At 40.4% G+C, this 19,768-nt stretch overlaps 1 protein-coding gene across 22 annotated transcripts in view; it reads right to left on the bottom strand.

Annotated features, from left to right (window-relative positions):
• RYR2 (ryanodine receptor 2) overlaps nucleotides 1-19,768 on the bottom strand; it is a 722,683-nt gene that overhangs the window by 20,138 nt on the left and 682,777 nt on the right. For all 22 annotated transcript variants that reach the window (XR_010599784.1, XM_065589065.1, XM_065589068.1 and 19 more), the window contains 4 exons: nucleotides 15,388-15,448; nucleotides 13,128-13,274; nucleotides 9,598-9,732; nucleotides 4,635-4,791 (listed from right to left, as the gene is read on the bottom strand). Coding sequence is in view for 21 of the 22 variants with exons in the window: in XM_065589065.1 (XP_065445137.1) it covers nucleotides 4,635-4,791; nucleotides 9,598-9,732; nucleotides 13,128-13,274; nucleotides 15,388-15,448 (500 nt within the window). In the remaining variant the exon portion in view is untranslated. The remainder of the gene's footprint in view (nucleotides 1-4,634; nucleotides 4,792-9,597; nucleotides 9,733-13,127; nucleotides 13,275-15,387; nucleotides 15,449-19,768) is intronic.

Here is a 19,768-nt window from a genome sequence, read left to right as displayed (position 1 = left end):
AGGACAGTCTCCTTTGGCAGGGTACATAGTCGGGGGCAGGCACAGCAGCAGGGCACATACACAGTGCAGTGATGCAGTGACTAGTTGCCCCGGTTAGTCTGGGAGGTTGTTTTGATGTAATGTTGGGGGGGGTGGGTTGCTCTGTGACTTTGTGGCGGGGGAGGGCAGTTACAGATCTTAAGCGCCGGTCCTTAGACAGGATCACAGAGCCACACAGCATGGGATCTGTAACCGTCCTCCCCCTGCCACAAAGTCAAATAGACCTCCCATACACACAGTCCCGATCAGGAGGGGTGACAGGCTCCGTTGAAACAAGCATCCCACCGCAGCGGAGCCTGTCAATCCTTGAGTTTAGAAGCTGCATTCGCATCACAACACTAGACCCGCCCCGCACCACAGTCTGCGTCCCAGTTTTAAAAAATTCCCGCTAAAACAGTATTAAAGAAAACGGTGTGCTTTAACAAAGTAGAACTATTTTTATTTCGACACGTGTGTTGGAGGGGGGGTGAAGGGGGTATGTAACTGGATAGGATAGTCAACATTACCTGGGTAAAGAAACGGGGGCAGGTTTAGCTTCTCAGTACACAAACTATAAAATCACAGGTTACCCTGCTCACTCAGGAACTTTGCTTTCAAAGCCTCCCGGATGCACAGCGCTTCCCGCTGGTCTCTTCTAATCGCCCGGCTGTCTGGCTGTGAGTAATCACCAGCCAGGCTATTTTCCTCAACCTCCCACCCCGCCAGAAAGGTCTCCCCCTTGCTCTCACAGAGATTGTGGAGCACACAGCAAGCTGCTATAACAATGGGGATATTGGTTTCGCTGAGATCACAGCGAGTCAGTAAGCTTCTCCATCTCCCCTTGAGACGGCCAAAAGCACACTCCACCACCATTCTGCACTTGCTCAGCCGGTAGTTGAAGAGTTCTTTTTCAGTGTCCAGGGCGCCAGTATAGGGCTTCATGAGCCAGGGCATTAGCGGGTAGGCTGGGTCCCCGAGGATGACTATAGGCATCTCCACATCCCCAACAGTTATTTTGTGGTCCGGGAAGTAAATACCTTGTTGCAGCCGTCTAAACAGACCAGAGTTCCTGAAAACACGAGCGTCATGAACCTTGCCCGGCCATCCCACGTAGATGTTGGTAAAACGTCCCCTGTGGTCCACCAGTGCTTGCAGCACCATGGAAAAGTAGCCCTTTCGGTTAATGTACTGGGTGGCCTGGTGGTCCGGTGCCAGGATAGGGATGTGAGTTCCATCTATGGCCCCACCGCAGTTTGGGAATCCCATCGCTGCGAAACCATCTATGATCGCCTCCACGTTTCCCAGGGTCACTACCTTTGGCAGCAGTACATCAACGATTGCCTTGGCTACTTGCATCACAACAACCCCCACGGTAGATTTGCCCACCCCAAACTGGTTCGCGACTGACCGGTAGCTGTCTGGCGTTGCAAGCTTCCACAGGGCTATGGCCACTCGCTTCTGTACACTCAGTGCAGCTCGCAACCGGGTGTCACTGCGCTTCAGGGCAGGGGACAGCAACTCACAAAGTTCCAGGAAAGTTCCCTTCCGCATGCGAAAGTTTCGCAGCCACTGGGATTCATCCCAGACCTGCAGCACTATGCGGTCCCACCACTCAGTGCTTGTCTCCCGTGCCCAGAATCGCCGTTCCACGGCATCAACATGACCCATTGCCACTGTGATGTCCTCGGCGCTGGGTCGCCTGCTTTCTGACAGGTCTGTGCTACTCTCAGACTTCAGGACATCACCGCGGTGCCGTAGCCTCCTTGCCTGACTTTTCTGCATCTGCCTCAGGGAAACCTTTATGATAAGCTGCGAGACGTTGAGAGCGGCCACAACTGCAGCGATGGTCGCAGCGGGCTCCATGCTCGGAGTACAGTGGCGTCCGCGCTGTCAATGACTGGAAAAGCGCGCGAACTGTTTTCCCGCCGGCGCTTTCAGGGAGGGAGGGCGGGAGTGATGGACGGATGACGACAGTTTCCCAAAAGCACCCTCGACTCATTTTGTTACCCAGAAGGCATTGCCGGCTACACCCAGAATTCCAATGGGCAGAGGGGACTGCGGGAACTGTGGGATAGCTGACCACAGTGCACCGCTTCGAATGTCGACGCTATCACCGTTAGTGTGGACGCACAAAGTCGAATTACTGTCCTTAGTGTGGACACACACGCTCGACTTTGCAATATCGATTACAAAAATTCGATGCAAGTAAAATCGAACTACTCTCGTAGTGTAGACAAGGCCTGAGACACAATAAATAGCTTGCGTGGGGATCACTGTTGGGGATGGCCCCCTCCCACGATGGACAATGCTTGAACCCGGCTGAAGGCACATCACAGGGCAGCTAACTACTCTAACTAAAACTTATACTATCATGAAACTTAACCAAAGAAAAAGTTCTCAGAAATGGAGAACAAAAGTCTGAGGTGAAGATACTGCAAAGAGCTCCGACTCTAGCCATGGGTAATAAGAAGAAACTTACTGAAAGGGTCAGGGCAGCACCGCCCTTATATGGCCAGGGGAGGGGCTAGGGCTAGCACTGCCCATACAGATACTGCTGGGCAAACTTCTCCAGCTCTGGTGCATTGGGTGCACCCATGCCTAAGTGGAATACACAGTTGCATCTACTCAAAGAATGTAAGTGATAGGATTCTTACTGAAAATTTGACAAAAGCCAAGTATTGGATACTAAAAGCCTTGATTTTGTATTCCTTTTATGGGAGAGCCTCTCTCTTCATTGGAGAAAGATTGAAAGGCTTGTTTACTATGGGCCAAACACTCCCTTCTGCCCTCCTTTTCTGTACCTTTTGAAGAACAAATCTATTGCCTTGCTGCTGCTCCATATCTTCTCTTCTGTTGTATTAAGCTTCTATACTGCACTCATTGTGCTAGTATGAGTGCCTTGAAAGCGGGACAACTCATGGAACGGATCCAGAAAGGATAATGGCGAAAATGGATTGGAGGTCAAGCTGTACTGGAGAGAATCTCAAGAGTCACTAGTCTTTTGCACTACAGGATCCTGCCTACCTGCATGTCCTACTTCATATCTGTTGCAATGATATGTGGTACACCCATCTTGTATGTGTAGCCCTATTCTCTGAATAGAAAAACCATGATGGAGGAGCTGGTATTGCTCTTAGTAGCAATAATGTATTGTGATTAAAGCATTGTAACTTGCCACAGACTTAAAGAGAAGCATGCCCCATTGTGACTGTACCTCAAAATGACATCCTGTACCCACATATTCACCGTTATATGATTATGATATGTTTTGTCCAAAATATGCCTTGTGAAGTATCATTTGAGAAGTAATGACCCATTGAACATTACTATCCTATTGAATTGTATGTATTACCATTGTATGTGAAATTATGAAGTTTGCTATATGTTATTGAAATATATTGTGAGTCTGGGAGATGCCCACAGCTGGCTTCAAGTGGCAACAAAGGAAAAATTAACATCTCCAAGACAGATTTACATTAGGACTAGCCAGCCATGTATTAATGGCCCGTTAAAAAGAATCCACTCCCCCAGTGGACCCCTCCTGAAGCACGTAGACAATGCAGGCCCAGTGTCTCAGCAGGGTATCTAGAACACATGATCCCTGACTCCATGTTTGAGACAGTATCTTTCCATTTAGATTGATTGGGGGTTATAAATTGGAGACCATGACATCAGCCCCGGGCCTCTCTCCTCCCCCACCTACTCTGAAGGTAACAAGAACATTTGAATGAAAAGACTTTGAACTGGGGAGATTGGCTCCAGGCTGAGCAGGGAATTCAGCCTGTGAATTAAGAACTGTGAACTGCTTATAGCGTCTAATGGGGTGAGAAAAACTGCTTGATTCAAATCTTGCTTAGTCCGATAAAGTTTAGAATTTAGATTATTTTACTTTTATTTCTTATGTAATCAACTCTGGCCTCTATGCCTAACACTGATAATCACTTAAAATCTATCTTTCTGTACTTAAACTTATTTTAATATTTTTTCTTCATTATCAGTGAATTTGTCTAAAGTGTTTGGTGAATCTGCTCAGATTACAAAGGCTGGTGCATGTCCACTATCCTTTCATGAAACGGCAAACTAAGCAATGAGCTTACATTGTTCAAGAGAAGATCTTGAGCAGTGTAAGACGTTATGTTTCTAGGATGCAAGGCTGGGAAGTGTGGGGTATTTTCTGGTGTTTCCCTGTATATGGTTCATGAGTGGCTTAAAGAGTATTCATGCAATTTAGCTGGGTATGTCCCTGCATGTTGTTGACTGAGTGATTACAGCACCTGGAGGGGTTTGCTGCTTGTCACTAGCAAAGCATCATGAGAGACAGGCCAGGCTGGAGATTTAAGTGGGCACAGCGGTCCCACAATTCCAGGTTGTACCCCAGGTTGTCACACGCATCAAACTGTTTTCCCTCTGAATCCCCCTCTCCTTGCTCTGTCCTCACTCCTAGGGTTATGTGGAATTGGGGGAAACATCCTACCTAGCTATTATCACCCCTCTTTGGTGAAATTTTGGTTTTCTAGTTCCCATTAACATCATGTATGTGGAGGGATGACTGTGGCACTAAGATTCCAGTGGTTTCAAATATCACTTCCCTGTGGCCATAGAGTATGAACACATACCTTGTATGATGGCTAGCAGAATGACAATTACAAAGAAGAAGAAAGTAATGTCAAAGATGATCCGGTAGATCTCATATTCATCTCCTGCTGGATCCTCAATTTCATCACCAATGCCTCCGCCCGCCCGCACACCGACATACATATGAAACATGTAGCACTGGAAAAGCGAGAAAAGGAAAGAACACATAACCATTTAAAAAACCCATTCTCCAAGACTTTGGCTACTTATTATTACATATTTGTATGACAGTAATACCTAAAAGCCCCAACTCAGAATGGCATCCCACTGGGAGGTACTGCAGAAACAGAGAGACTGTTCCCGAATTGAAAAGCTTTCAGTCTAAATAAGCAAGGCAGAGAAAAGGCAAATTTGACTTTCTTACTTATTTAGAGGAGAGGAAACAGAGGCACAGGGGGTGAAATGAAATTACCCAAGGTGGCACAGCAAGTCAATGGCAGAGCTAGGAATAGAAATGAGGTTTCCTGATTCTCAATCCAGTGCCTTATCTACTAGACCATGCTGGATCTCTTCCCCCCGCCCCCCCCCCCTTTTTTTTGAGGGGGGTGTAATTTTACAGCAAGATTGGAAATGCTGCTGAGATTCAAGTGGCAAAATTTCATGTTTCCAATTGCAGCATAAAACAAAAAGGAAAGGGTATTACAACAATTTTATCTGATTGAAAAAACTGCTAACTGCTTGTAAGTTATATGCTCTTATTGTTGCTTAGCATGGCCTGGTGAAGTAAGCATGAGGTGACAGTGCAGGCACTGCTATATTCTAATTCTGGCTCTGCAACCGAATTGCTGTGTCCACCTTTGATACTGAAGAATCTGACTCTGTGTCTGCAGATATAAAGTGGAGATGATAATACCTATAACAAAAGGGTGTTACTATTTGCAGAGTTCTCTGAAATGTAAAGTGATAATTATTACTATTATTACAATTTTATTTAAAAGGCAAGAAATTATATTTCTTTATTCTTTCCCCATCTTCAGTACCTCAAAGGAAAAACAGCTCTTGAGAATCCTTCTTCAGAGACATGTTAGAGATGCATGAGATAATTAAAGTGCACTTCCATTCTGAAGAGTGACTAGTAATAGCAATGTGGGGCTCCTTGTTTATCACATCACAATGATCTCATACCAAATGTGCTCAGTTTAAGAGTTAAAATCTTTTTTTCTGACTCCCAACCCTACAGACACACTCTGGGATCTTAGGATCAAGCTGGGCTCTTTTCCTTTCCACAACTTCACAAGTCATGATGATTCTACAGTGCGAATGATGTTCTCAGTTATACTTGCACAAGACCTTCTAGAGGCCTGTACAGGTAGTACTGAAGGCACTGTGTCACCTGCAGGATCGTTATTGCTGCTGATAAGGCTATGTTAGAAAGAGAAAGCTTGTCTTTTCGGAGCCCAGGTTGAGTTCTAGAGGGGGTGGTAATTTTTATTTGTAAACTGAGTAAATGGGATATCAAATCGGTGATACATAATAAATACGGAACCCCAAAAGTGCCATTTACATAAGAATTTTTTAGAGTACAAATCACACTTTAAGAGAACAAAATGAAATGTTAAGAATGAGAAATCTAGATTAAAATACTGCATCTTTGAAAAGCAAATCAGGATGGAACACACTGATATTAACTCATTTTGGTCCGGAGGAAGAGGCAACAGTGAGAGGAGGTAGAAAAAGTATATGGAATTGTGCACTGTGCAGCCCCAAATGCACATGGGCAGGTAAAGAACATAGCTAGCTGTGTGCAAAAGTTCCAGCAGAGGGATTTCATGCCTGATTCTGTGACCACTGCTCTGACTGAGTATTATTTTACTTCAGGAGTAGTCACAGTTAGATCGGGAGGTTATATGCAGACTAAGTTCCTACTCAACATACATGGGGGAAGGATAGCTCAGTGATTTGAGCATTGGCCGGTAAATCCAGGGTTGTGAGTTCAATCCTGACAGGGGCCATTTGGGGCAAAAATCTGTCTGGGGATTGGTCCTGTTTTGAGCAGGGGGTTGGACTAGATGACCTCCTGAGGTCCCTTCCAACCCTGACATTCTATGATTCTATAAGCAGAATCTGACCCTTTCTGATTAAGGGCAGTGGAAAAGGCTGCAATTTCTGTAATTTTTTTCACACCTCTTCAGAACCAGAAAGCTTTGTGGGCTTTCTATTAATTTGTATTAATGTGGGGATTTCTATTAATTCATAAAGGGATATAAATTCCCTACTAGATGACTTTTGATATTTTCTTCAGACTTTGATAAGGGAGTAGTCTGCAAGGGATGGGCAGAAAGAAATCTATTCTGTTCAGGTTCATATACCACCTTTGTCACTTCAGTATCTGAGCGCCTTCCAGTCGTGCATTAAACAATGTCAGTAACATCTGTCACATGTGGTTCCATTTCTTTCTCATCCTCCCTGCAGGGAGGAAATTGTATGTGCAGGGTAGGGTTTTGATAGCTTTTTGGTTTGGGGGCGTTTATTGAGTCATTACTCTCTTCTGAAGCTGAATTATAGGCTTACATGTGTCATGCTATCTTAGAAAAATTGTTCCAAATCAGAGTTTTTTCATTTTTTGGATTATTTTACACTTTCCCCTCCTCTTGTACTATGATCAGAATAGGATCACATCAAATCTCCATGTTGCTATAATTAGAAATGTAACCTCAACACACATCTTAAAAAACATTCTTAATTGGATCCAATTAACTAGGAGCCACTCTGCAAACTGCACAGCTGCACAGTATTTCAGATAAATGGAACACTGTTGAACATTAGGGCTTTCCCAATCTGAAGCCACATTTGTAACTTGGACATACTATTGTAGAAGAGCAACAAACCCTGCCTCCTTATAAACTAAATTAGGTCCAGAATTATGTTGTTGGGTTTTTTTTTGGCAGGATAGGGGTGGAATGTTTTTTTATTTTTGTGATGGACTGCTACTTGAGGAACCAGATTGTGTTTTTGCAGACTTCCCTGTATAAGTGGTGCATATGGTGCTGAAAAAAGACCAGTGCAGTAAAGACATCAGGCCTGAGAAAGTCATGTTTCCTTCCGTCATCCCTGCTTTCTCCTTTGGCACTTTCCACTTGCAGATGACAACCCCATAGCACTTCCAGTTTAGTTGCATTGACCGGTGCATTAGGAGAGGTGGAGTCAATGTTCCAGCCATTTCCCACCTCTCCCCACACACTTACATGGTCATGGGAGCATCAAGTCCACAGTGCCTGTTTACTGCTATACATCTAGACCCAAGTTCTGGGAAGGCCAAGCAGTTTCTTACTCGCCCTTGAATCCCAGTGTGGCCCTGTAGTACAGGCCACAATCTATCCCATTAGTAGTTTATCTTTATTCCTTTGATTTATCTTTATACAGAACGTGTCCATTCATTGCATCTTGCCTTGCCTTCCTCCTATCCCTACAACCTCCACTCTTGACTGGATCAGAGGATTCTGAAATGCAATCGATTCATTTCGCTCTGAAATCAGTTGGAAATTCAAAAAAGAATTAATTATGTCAAGCTACAAAAGTGCCAAGGAGATATTGTACTGTCAGTTATGGTGATTATACTTGCAGGTGGATGTTCTCTACTGACTAATTTACAAACATGCTAAAGCCAGAAAGAAAACCCTTCCATTTCCTAATGAGTATTCCTAATGTATTTCACATCAAATGGACTTTAAAGCACAGAGAAAGCTGACAGGTACTGTCGACCAAATTCTGATCTTGCACTTTCGTAAATCAGTAGTAGCTCCATGGAAATCAGTGGGATTACACTGGCATAACATAGAAGAATCTGGCCCTGTATGTCATTGCTGTACAGCTAGTCAAATTCTGCTCTGGTTTGCACTGGTGTAACTCTGCAATATTTCCACTAAGTCAATTTTGTTCCTATAGTTTTCACTAGGTTTAAATCAATGGAACCGGGAGCAGAAATTGATTCTTAAGAAGTATTCTGTGGAGAGTGTAAGGCTACTTCATCTTAATAAAATACCTGTCGTATGCACCAACACCAATAGCTAGTTGCTAAGAAAAGGCATAATAAATGCAAGAGCCATAATGCGGTATACGGTAACAGGAATGATCTTATAAATATTTTGTTCACAAATAGTTCACAGCATAGCAATTTGAGACTTACAAAGCCAAGGCCAAAGGAGGAAAGTGAACTCCTGTGGAAAACACCATAGCATTTTTATAAGGGTTTTTAGTAATGTTATTTTCTTTTACAATTTGTTTGATAATTAGGATTTTTAAAATATGTGGTATTGGTTGTTAGGAAATGAGGTAAATAATATGTAAAAAATACATCAGAAAGTCACTATGCTCCTGAGATTTTGTAATGATCTAGGCAACGTCTTCTGAGTCAGCAAAACCTGACACTAGCAGACCCTTTCAAATGGCAATTTAAAACAATTGGATAAATAATTGTCAGGCTACCAAGCACCAAAAAGTTTCCAGTGACAGAAGACATCTAATCAGACAATTGAGGTTAGTGGGAAACATTGGATATTCAGCACTTTTGAAAAACAGGCAGATTTTAGAACCCTAACTGTAGGCTCCTATTTTTGAAAATATTGGTAACAGTTTACAATAACCACACAACTCTCTGTATGGCCTGTAAAACTGCAGCATTCAGAAGTACTTTCACGCAACTTTTGCGAAAGCCTCATGCAGTGAAACAACTTTCTGACTTTGTTTGATTTTTTTAGTCTCAGATAAATCATAGCACAGACTAATGTCACATTATTTCATCTCATTTGTGGCCACGTTCTCTAACTCCTGCAGGTTTGTATTACATTTTTTATTCCTTCACGTTTCACTGATAATCTGCCTGTTGTGAGCAGCCATCCTTCTGGCTATAGGTATTATTCAGGAACAGTTGCATGAATAGGAGAGGGGGAACAGGAAATACAATAATAACTTAAGTAAAGATGAGCAAAAAGCAAACAGACTTACTGTTAGCATATCATCACATTTCATATCTGGCATATCTCCATCTTCACTCTTGTTGTAGAATTTACGGAAAAAATTGAATGCCACTACTGTGTACAAGTAGACTACCACTGCCAGTAATCCCACTGTTAACACAAGCTAGAAGAGAGAATTATATGATGTATGTATTAACATCATGGAAACATGCAGTGCAATTTTCTTATATGATGGGGAAAAGAAAGAAATAACAAACTACATTTATTGGCGAAGATTAAACTCACTTTATTCACCCCCATCTCTTCCCCCTCCTGAATCTGGCATTTTAAAAGCAATTTTTGTTTTATTTGAGTAAAATATTGGTGTATTTTATGCAATGTTAGAGCATTTAAATTGGCTCATGAATGTTAAAATGTTCCTAGAACTTTGACACAAAAGAAAAAAATATATAAATTAGCAAAAATGTAAATTCATATCCATATCGATATGTGTTTACAAACAAACAGAAAAGAAGATATTTCTATTCTGTAAGCTTAAAAAATACATTCCTGTTTCCTAGTTATAATATCAGTGCAGGTCACAAGTACATTCCAATACAATTATTAAATTAAATACCCAATGTCTGGGAAATTAAAATGGTTGTAAGTCAATTCTGTGTACATACAGCAGGTTTTGAGTTTGTCAGGTACTCACTTTGAGCTTCTATTCAAGGATCTCAAAGTACTTTATGAACAACGATGATGTAAGCTTTAAACCTATCTACCATGGATTTTAATTATTATTCCCATTACATAGAATGGGAAGCTGAGATAGAGAAAGCTTAAGTGACTTGCCCAAGGTCACAAAGCAAGTATGCTGCAAAATAAGAAAAAGCCTCTAGAATCTTCTATCTATCTATCTATCTATATACATACCTATCTCATAGAACTGGAAGGGACCTCGAAAGGTCGAGTCCAGCCCCCTGCCTTCACTAGCAGGACCAAGTACTGATTTTTGCCCCAGATCCCTAAGTGGCCCCCCTCACAACCCCGGGTTTAGCAGGCCAATGCTCAAACCATTGAGCTCCCCCCCGCCTAATTTCCTTGGCTTTTAATAAATATGTGGAAGAGTAGAAAATATGAGATCTTTGCTTTTGTTTTTGAAATTTTAAATGAGCAAATTTTTAATGCATGGAAGACAAAATTTTCTGGAGTCTAGAAGTTAAAACCAGCTTTAGATTTACTGACCAATTCGATTTAAGCATATGCTTTGATCAATCTGTAAATCAATGCCACTATTTGAAAGTGTTACTTCATCTCCATGCACTTCAACTTTGATGCAAAACTACACTTCAGAAGCAAATTGTACAGACCCAACTTGCAAAATTTGGTGCATCTTGGAGTTCATGTAGAAAAGTGACATTTAAAAAGTTTGCTATCTAGCTTAATGATAATTTTATAGTGACACAGTTTCAGTTATACCCGGGGGATCCTAGAAAAAACAGCACATTAATATTAGTATAATATCTCCTCTCATAAGTGGCAATAAATCCCCCCAAGTCCTCAATTGCTACCGCATTAAAATATTGCCTTGAGCCAGATGAAAAGTAGTTAGAAGTGAATTACAATTTCCTGCAGCAAATATTCGAAAAAAATGAATATTTTAACAAATAATTTTCATAACTACCTAACTTATGAAGTACTATATCACTTTACATTCCATGTACTTAATTTGTAGAGGCTTCATGTAAAAGCTACAGATCTGCTGAATCATATCTGGACATTTAAAAGGACTTGCGTCTGGAAGGCTAAAATTTGACCAACCTAAAGTGCACATAACTCAGCTTTGAAAGTCTCTCCAAACATGCATGCATCAGCCTTGCAAAATTCTACCTGCCCATTGGTCAAGGACAACTATTTTTATTTATTTTTGGACAGGCAAGTAAAAGATCATACTTTTTCTGTATCGTTAGTTGTCATTGTAATGGGCAAACAAATAGATATTGTTCTTTCCTTGGTAAATATGAGTCATAGTGAATGAAAAAACTTAGCACTGGTTTGTAATTGTCAAGTTGAAACCAGAGCACGGTTTGCTTTTCTAGCATATAAATTATCATTGTTTCCAACCTTTAAAAAAAACCAATTTTCTAGGCCCTGCAGCTTTTCCACGTCAGTGTTCTCCAACCTTCTAATTCTGTTGACGAACCTCCCATCCCAACATCCCAAGAACCCTATTGCTTCACTCTCAAATATTTAGTTCTGCAGACAGACTTGGTGAGCTCCATAGAGTAGAGTTTGAAAATCCCTTTTTTAGGTAAGAAACCTGATTAATAGCTTGTCAATGTGTGCAAATAAGCAGGACTCTCTCCTGCCCTTAAATATGGGGGTGTGTGGGGGGGTGCCTCACTGCATAATTTAGACTATAAGCAGTGCCTGTAAAATTGGTGATATGGACAACATAGCTGAGGGCAGGATTCACCTTGCATCTAATAGCTACTCACATCACACTCATTCACACAGATGAAGAGCTTGCTAAAGACTTACATTCCGATTGCATGAATTTGCTTAAAATAAAGCATAGTAGTCCATTTCTACAAATCACTCAACAATAAAATTGGAGCCAGACAGATGTAGTTTAAATTGAAATTTTTGTGATGCAAACTGCAGTCTGCCAGCTGATGAGTTACTAACAGCAAAATCATGGAATGCTGGTTTTTTGTGGTTTACATTGCTGTGGTCCAAATCACATGTAGTCAACTTGAACAGTGTTGTTTTTTGTCAACAACAAAAAACAGTGACTAATTTATCAGAATCTTTAATCCTAATGTGCATTGTAGGTGAAATTAACCCAAGCTCAAAGGACCATATGTAAAGAATAAGCCATGCTTAAACTCTGCATTAAGGTACAACATTTCAGCCCAGCCCCCGAACCTGTTTAATTTAGCTTGGAGCTGGATATATCCATGGCTGGGGAGGAAAAGAAGGCTACTGAGTAAATACATTACCATTCTATGGCTATTAATACAGCTCAGACTGTAGTAGCCATTGGAGTTCTAACACACCCTCTGCACAGGGAGGCATAATGGAAGGATCCATGTAGCAGCAGATCCTCTGGCTCTCTCTCTGCTTCACCCCTAGCTTGGTGGTACACAGGGTGACACTGCAGAGCAAGCTTCCAAATCCTATCCTATCCCTCCTTGTGTAGCAACTCAGCTGATGCAGTTCTGCTAGGATGGTGTCTGCACCCAGAGGACGGCCTGTATTTGCCCTGAACTAAATGCTTGTGTGGGCCTTTTGCACTGGTTAGACTTTCAACCTTGAAGCATAGGAGTGCTGCTATAACAGAACTAAATTGACAGTAAAACTTGGTTATTTTCTTCAATATATGTCTGAAATATAACTTTGGATATCATGATTATCCTCCAGCCCAGCTTCCTCATCAATACAAGACTAAACTTTGCAATTAAAGAACATTTCTCCTTTCCATCTTTGAGAAAAGTTTCCTCCAGTCAGTTTGAATTCAGGCATGGGATGAACCTTCCTTTAGCAAAAAAGGGAAAGGGAGTTGAAGCTTGATACCTGTTTGCCATTGTGGGTTACTGACGACAGAATAGTCCGTAGTGTCTTGAATCCCATTGCAATGTCAAGGAGATGAGCAGCAAAGAAAAAGTTGTTGTAATGGCCAAGGATTGACATAGTCATATACCAGGCTAGGTAAAGAAAAGACTATTAGGAAAAAAAGAGAGAGAATTGCATTAGGAAAACAGGAAATGAAATCTACAGCCTTTGAGTAATAACCAGTCTTACCTTAGTCACAAAGTAAAAGAGAGAATTATATTAGAGCTCAAACTTGCCTTTCTGTTGGGTATTCAGGTATGGTGGTTTACTACAGCGACGCTTGCTAGAGCTGGTTAGGAGTTTGCCGACAAAATGTTTTTTGTCGAAAATGGCAATTTGTCAAAACTCAAACCTATTCACAGGAAAGAGTAAGTTTTGCCAAATTTTTCAACTTGAAATTTTTTGGAAGAAGTGAATTTCAAAATTCTCCTAACATTTAGTTTCAACCTTCTGCAATCAAAAAAAAAATTGTTCTTCTGATTCCAAATTACTTTTCGTTCAGAAATGTAAGCAAAATATAGTAAAGAAAATATAGAAAAATTTAAAATGGTTGAAACAGAAATGAAATATTTTGAAATTATCAAAACAAAAAGTTTTGATTGACCTGAACCATTTATTTATTTATGGATTTTCAGTTTGCAAAAATTTTGAGATTTTTACTTTTCATCCCAATTTGGGACAGGAAATTTTTTCAGTAACCTGAGAATTGTTATGGGACAGGAAAATCACTTCCCACAAAGCTTTAATGTTTGGATGTTTAAAGAAGGACTAACCTTAGAACAGGCTTGAAAACACGTGGATATTTATAAAATAAGTATAGTTTTGTCAGGGTTTTAATTTTTATTCTGAATGCTGTTGTTGCAGATATTTATGAAGGAATAAGAGCTTGTAATTCCACAACCCAACTATGTATGAGATCATAGCATTTTGCTCTGAAATGGTCAGGATTATAATTTCACTTTAGCATTCAGCAAGAGAAATAGATGGAATCTGAGGGAAGAAATATTTTTCATAGTTGGCAAAAGAGGTAAGAAAAAATATGAGAAATGTTCAAGAAAATGGACGCGTAGGCGGGCTTACCTTCAATCCAGCACTGGTCATGCCACTACTTTGGTTTATCTTCAATTTCACATCAAACAAACCACCACATCTGTTTTTTTCACAGTACTGCTCCCCTTCTAAGTGTGGTTTATTACCATAAAATAACACTCCAAACCTTCCAGCCCTCTTCTCTGGGCTCATTTAGTTCTTTCAATTTATGATGGACTTTAGCATCCATATAACCCTCCCTCTAGACTCAAAAGTCTTTCCAGTCCTTAATCAGCGCTTCCTCTTGCTTATAGTTCTCCCTTCAGGTTCACAGTCCTATGCACCCCTCTTACATCAGTGGTCTCTTGTTCCCTGCAGGTTCCTAAGCCTGGGACCACAGGAGAAACTGTCACCTGCCCTTTCCCAGTAAGCTCCCAACCCAAACCCAGACCCAGCAGGCCTATTTCTGAGTCACCAGTTCCCCATCCTTTGCATTCATTCCCTTCATCTGGGGAGGTCACTAGGCCTGGGATGGGGGAGGCTGATCCCTAACCCTCAAAGGTCAAACTCACCCTGTGACAGGATATAATTTGAAGGTCTGGTATACTGAAAGGTTGGGTATTATTTTAACATGGAAATGAAGAGGAGTAGAGTTAATAAATCATATTCTGTGCCAAATCCTACTTCCAGATATACTAGTGTAAATCCAGAGTAACTCCACTGAAATCAACTATTGCTATCTGTACTTGTTCTAGTAATTCTCAGTGGCTACACATATAAAATGGGAATAGATCTAAGCCTGGCATGAGAAATTGTGATTAAAGTTGATACCCACACTAAAATAATTCAGATTCACTCTTTTCTTATTTTCACAAAATATCACACACAAATTTTTGCAAGTTTCTGTGCACAACAGAGGTACACAAAAACAAATCAGAGAAAGACCCAACTGAAATCTATCTATTCAAGTCAAGGAAGTTTCTGCAGATTTTTACCTGTGTAACTGAGAAGGGAGTTTGGCTTCCTGTCCAAGGTCACAGGTCAGGATTAAAAAGCAATATTACCTCCCGTATCAGATTAGTAAATTGTTATCAGTAGCACACAGAAGTAATCAGACCTCATACATTTCAACCAGTTCCTCATGCTTAGAGCTCTGTTTTATTTTACTAAAGATGTAGTAAAATGAACTTACATTATCAGTGAAAACAACTCCTAATTTCCACATCTGATACTTTACGTCAATGGAATTTAGCCTGCAAAAAAAGTAGATGTATATAAAAGCTGAGTGAGAAATCACACAGCATCCATTCTACCATAAGTGCATTATCCTGTAGGTATAATAAGCTACAATTGTCCTGTTTCTCCTAAAGTTGAAAGGAATAGTAGAATTCATATAGAGAACATGCTGTTATTGTGGGATGTTCCTATCTGAAACAGAAGCAGAAAAATGTTTAGATAAACTAATCTCATGTGTCTTTGTCCTACTGAAACCAGGGATGAGGGCTATTGAAAGAAAGGGTTATAAAGATACGAGAAATGAAGCTGGGAAATTGGTGAGGGAGGGAGATGAGAGGGTTTAATCATGGAGGAGAGCAAATTTAGTATGTTTAACAACAGCAGCAGCAACAAAATGAACGTCAACTCTCTATGGATTAGATTGTGCCATTCTGGCATAGCCCTGCACTGGGGGCAGTGTGGAGCTCCATGCCTGCCAGAGAAGCATAACAGAAACTATCTCAGAGAGGCACAATGCCTCTCAGAGTTCCCCAGTACACAGGGGCATCACGCAAACTGTTACACACCACTTTAAGGGCTACAGCATGTAGCTTCTCTATCAGGCCAGCCAGTTCCACTGGTCAGCTCAGCTTCCCATTACTCTCCACTCTCTGGCCTCTTAAGGCAACTGAAGCTATGAGGGAAGGAATTAGGCAACAGTTCCTTCATTGATTTGAGTGCCAGGGTTGTCATTCTGTCCAATCATGAGAAGAGCAAAGAAAATTCTTTACTTCCTTCTTTACCACTACACACCCATTAAAGGCTAAGTCAGAATCTAGTCTATACTTGTATGTTGCATCCCATTCCCCCCACTCATTGTCTGTCTTGGTCTATTTTACTCAAAGTTTAGTCTTAACACTCCATAAAACAGGGACTAGGTCTTCTGTGTTTGGAGAGCTCCCAGCACACCTTGGGTTCTATTGCAATCTAAATAGTAATGATTGTGTTAAAACAGACACACACACATGAGAGATTTAAAATTAGGGATATTCATAGATAAAAATGAAATATTCTTTCAGAAATCTACACCTGTTAGTATTTTAGTAAAATTATTTCCAAGGAATTTTCAATTACAATTAGCATTCTATTACCAGTAAAAATTATTGTATACACACTCTGCAGTATTTACTCATTTGCTGTATTGCTACCAGTTGCTGGCTGCTTTCATAAGAATGGCCATACTGGGTCCATCTAGCCCAGTATCCTGCCAGGTGCTTCAGAGGGAATAAACAGCAGAGGTAATCATCAAGTGATCCATCCCCTCTCATGCTGTCCTTCTACCATTCAACCCCTTCAGTGGCCCAGCATCACTTACCCGTGACCACTATGCTTTCTCTTTCTTCCCCCTCAGATTGATTCTTACTTCTTACTCCAACAATCTCTTCTTCTCAACCCTGATACTTCTTCACCCCAAAAGACCCCAAAACTTAAAGCTACATTTTTCATAATACAAATAAACCATTTTTTGTAAATAGGAGAGACAAGGAACTATCACGAGTCGTCACCATGGCTGCTTGCTTGGACATTAAGCCCTGTTACATGTTGAGATATGGAGTGGAAACTATTTGAGCTGTCTGTGAAGTGTTTAGCAGAAATAGACCCTATTCTGATTGGGGACTTTGTGAACAATTATAATTAGATAATTATATTAAAATATTATCCACCTTCCCCATGCAATTGTGAGTGAATTAAATGCTCCTTCAAATAAAGAGCAAATAACAATGATTAGTGTTAGGTATAGTGTAGACAGGTGTAGTGCCCTTGTCATCTCAAATTGTGCAGTGGTTCTCTGATGGCTGCTTATGAGAGTTTACCTAAGGCCACTAACATAATGTAATCTATTCGGGGCTTAAACTCAGGTCTCCCAAGGTTAGAGTAGGTTTTGTTAGATTCTCAATTTCATGGACAGAACAATTCACCAAAAATAAAAAAATCTCTCTGCTTTGTTTAAATGTTTACCATTCAGAGAAGATTTTGCCATCAAATCAGTTGAACTTCCATTAGAAGTATTATTATTTATATAGAACCATAAGTCTACAAGGAGATTTACAGGTCAATAAAAAGGCAGAAGACAGTTCTATCTTACGTGCACTGGTATAAATCAGTAATTATTCCACAGAAGTCAATGAAGTAACAAGGATATGAAACCTGTGTTAAGTGTGATCAGAATTAGGACAACAGTCTCTGTCCAAAGGACCTTACAACGTATTTTAATTGTGATTACGTTGATTTTACTTATAAAAATGCCAGTTACTTAACACAGAAGAATTGTAAAGTTGGTGGTTGTCTGGATTAGTGGAAAATTTGTCCTTTGCACTCATTCTCACACTACTATTATAATACATATTTTTCACTATATAAGTTTCACTCTACCACAGAAATGGTTTAGATGATACAGTAAATCATATACTGTATTAACACTCATTTAGTATCTTGCCACACGCAAACACCCATTGATTTCCATAGGACTGCTCACTGTGAGAAGTGGCACCATTGGGTTTTTAATAAACAATCTCTGCTGACAGAAATAGAAATAGTTTTAACACAGAGAGAAGCATGGCCTAGTAGGCCACACATGGGGACTAAGAGTATTTGAGTCCTAACCCCAGTTTTACTACTGATTTGGTGTGTGGTCTTAAGCAAGTTCATTGACCTCTCTGTGATTCAGTTTCCCCATTTGCATACTACATATCCAGTTAACAGTACTCGAAATCATGTGAAAATTAATGTTTTTAAGCAAAATACAAATGTTATTAATTTTTTTAAAGACTGTGTTATTACTTATCTTCATACCCATAGCAATTTGTTTTCCATATCATCTCTTTACCCTATTTATTTCAAGTTTGCACATTACTTGATACAGTTGACAAAATTAATAGAATGTTATAATATAAAATTTACACAGGGCATGCTATTGCAGATGCAAATCAAAAGGGAAAACTTGTATGGTTATTAGTTCCCCTTGGAATACTATTGGCTAAGTTCACATTGTGTTCAATAGCCTTCTTGGCTAGAAAAGTTTTGTATAATGTAACTTTTTCTCCCCAGGACAAGCAAATTATGGTGTCTTTGTATCTGACCACCTCCAAACTGCTTAATGAGATCTCAAGTGTCTGTCATACTTGAATGCACATTTGTTGTCTCAAACATTCAAAAAGAATAAGCAATTGTTGCACTCCTATGGGTACGAGAGCATCCTTGAACAGTACTTCTGACACTGGCCTAGAAGCAGACAGCTTTAGACGACTCTACCTGGAGGGAAAAAATAGATTCCTCTGTGGACTAGTTATTTTGGGTCTTGAGTCCTCCAATTCAGATGACTGCCTGAGAGTACTCTGCGCCTTATTACAGTGAGGCAACAATGGAAGGGTATTAGTCTAGATTCTGCTGCCATTTACCCTGGTGAAATTCTGAGCAACTCCATTAAATCTGTGCCATTGTTTTGAACATATCCTTCAAAACTACAAGACTTGACCCCTGCAGAGGAGAAGAGCTGGGCCCTATCTTGACTGATCAAAATAACATATTGCAGTTTGTCTGTTGGGATGTGATCTGTTTTCCTTTCACAGTTGAAATATAAAATCTAAGAGCCAATATTATGGTTCAAAGCTGTTCAACTGATATACAGCCTGGTCTCTTGTAGTTTCCAGACCATAAACTGCAAGGTGACACTCCAACCCTAAACTGGATGAAGAAATAGGAACAGTAGAACCAAAAGGTACCACCACCATCTGAGGACAATGTATTTACGAATAACTCTCTTCACTGAGTGAAGATGCTACAACAATATACCATGTAGGTATACCTGTAGGAGCTGCATTCTTAGCTTCACAAAAGGGGTGACAATGATACAGGAAGGCCATCAGAACACATACTGTTATTTAAGATCTGACTATTCCTACTAGTTGACCTATTGACTTAACAATGGCTTTTCTTAAGCTCTCAAGTTATCTTGCTGAAGGAAAGCAGAATTCACTTTAGAGTCTATAATTGCTCCCAGAAAAGTTAACACTTATGTTGTTTATCCTGATATCTAATTTCCTGAATAGAAACCAAGTATGTGAAGGACATGGATTATTCTTTGAGGCAAACAAGCTCTGATGATACAGATGTCAAAATAAGGGCGTACCAGGAGCTCGCTATGATAAACTGTTTTCAATTCCAGACACTTTGGGTTGGATTTTAACCTTACAATCCAGCTCAATTAAGGAGCAGCATGTAGTTGAGCAGAAGCAGGGCACAAACCAGACTGACATTCAAATGCCTAATCATTCCCTGCTTTTCTCTTGCTTGGGGCA

Source organism: Chrysemys picta, chromosome 3 (genome assembly GCF_011386835.1).
Source record: "Chrysemys picta bellii isolate R12L10 chromosome 3, ASM1138683v2, whole genome shotgun sequence".
Lineage (NCBI taxonomy): Eukaryota > Metazoa > Chordata > Testudines > Emydidae > Chrysemys > Chrysemys picta.
The sequence above is the reverse complement of the archived record's forward strand: the minus strand, read 5'-3'. Positions and strand labels throughout refer to the sequence as shown.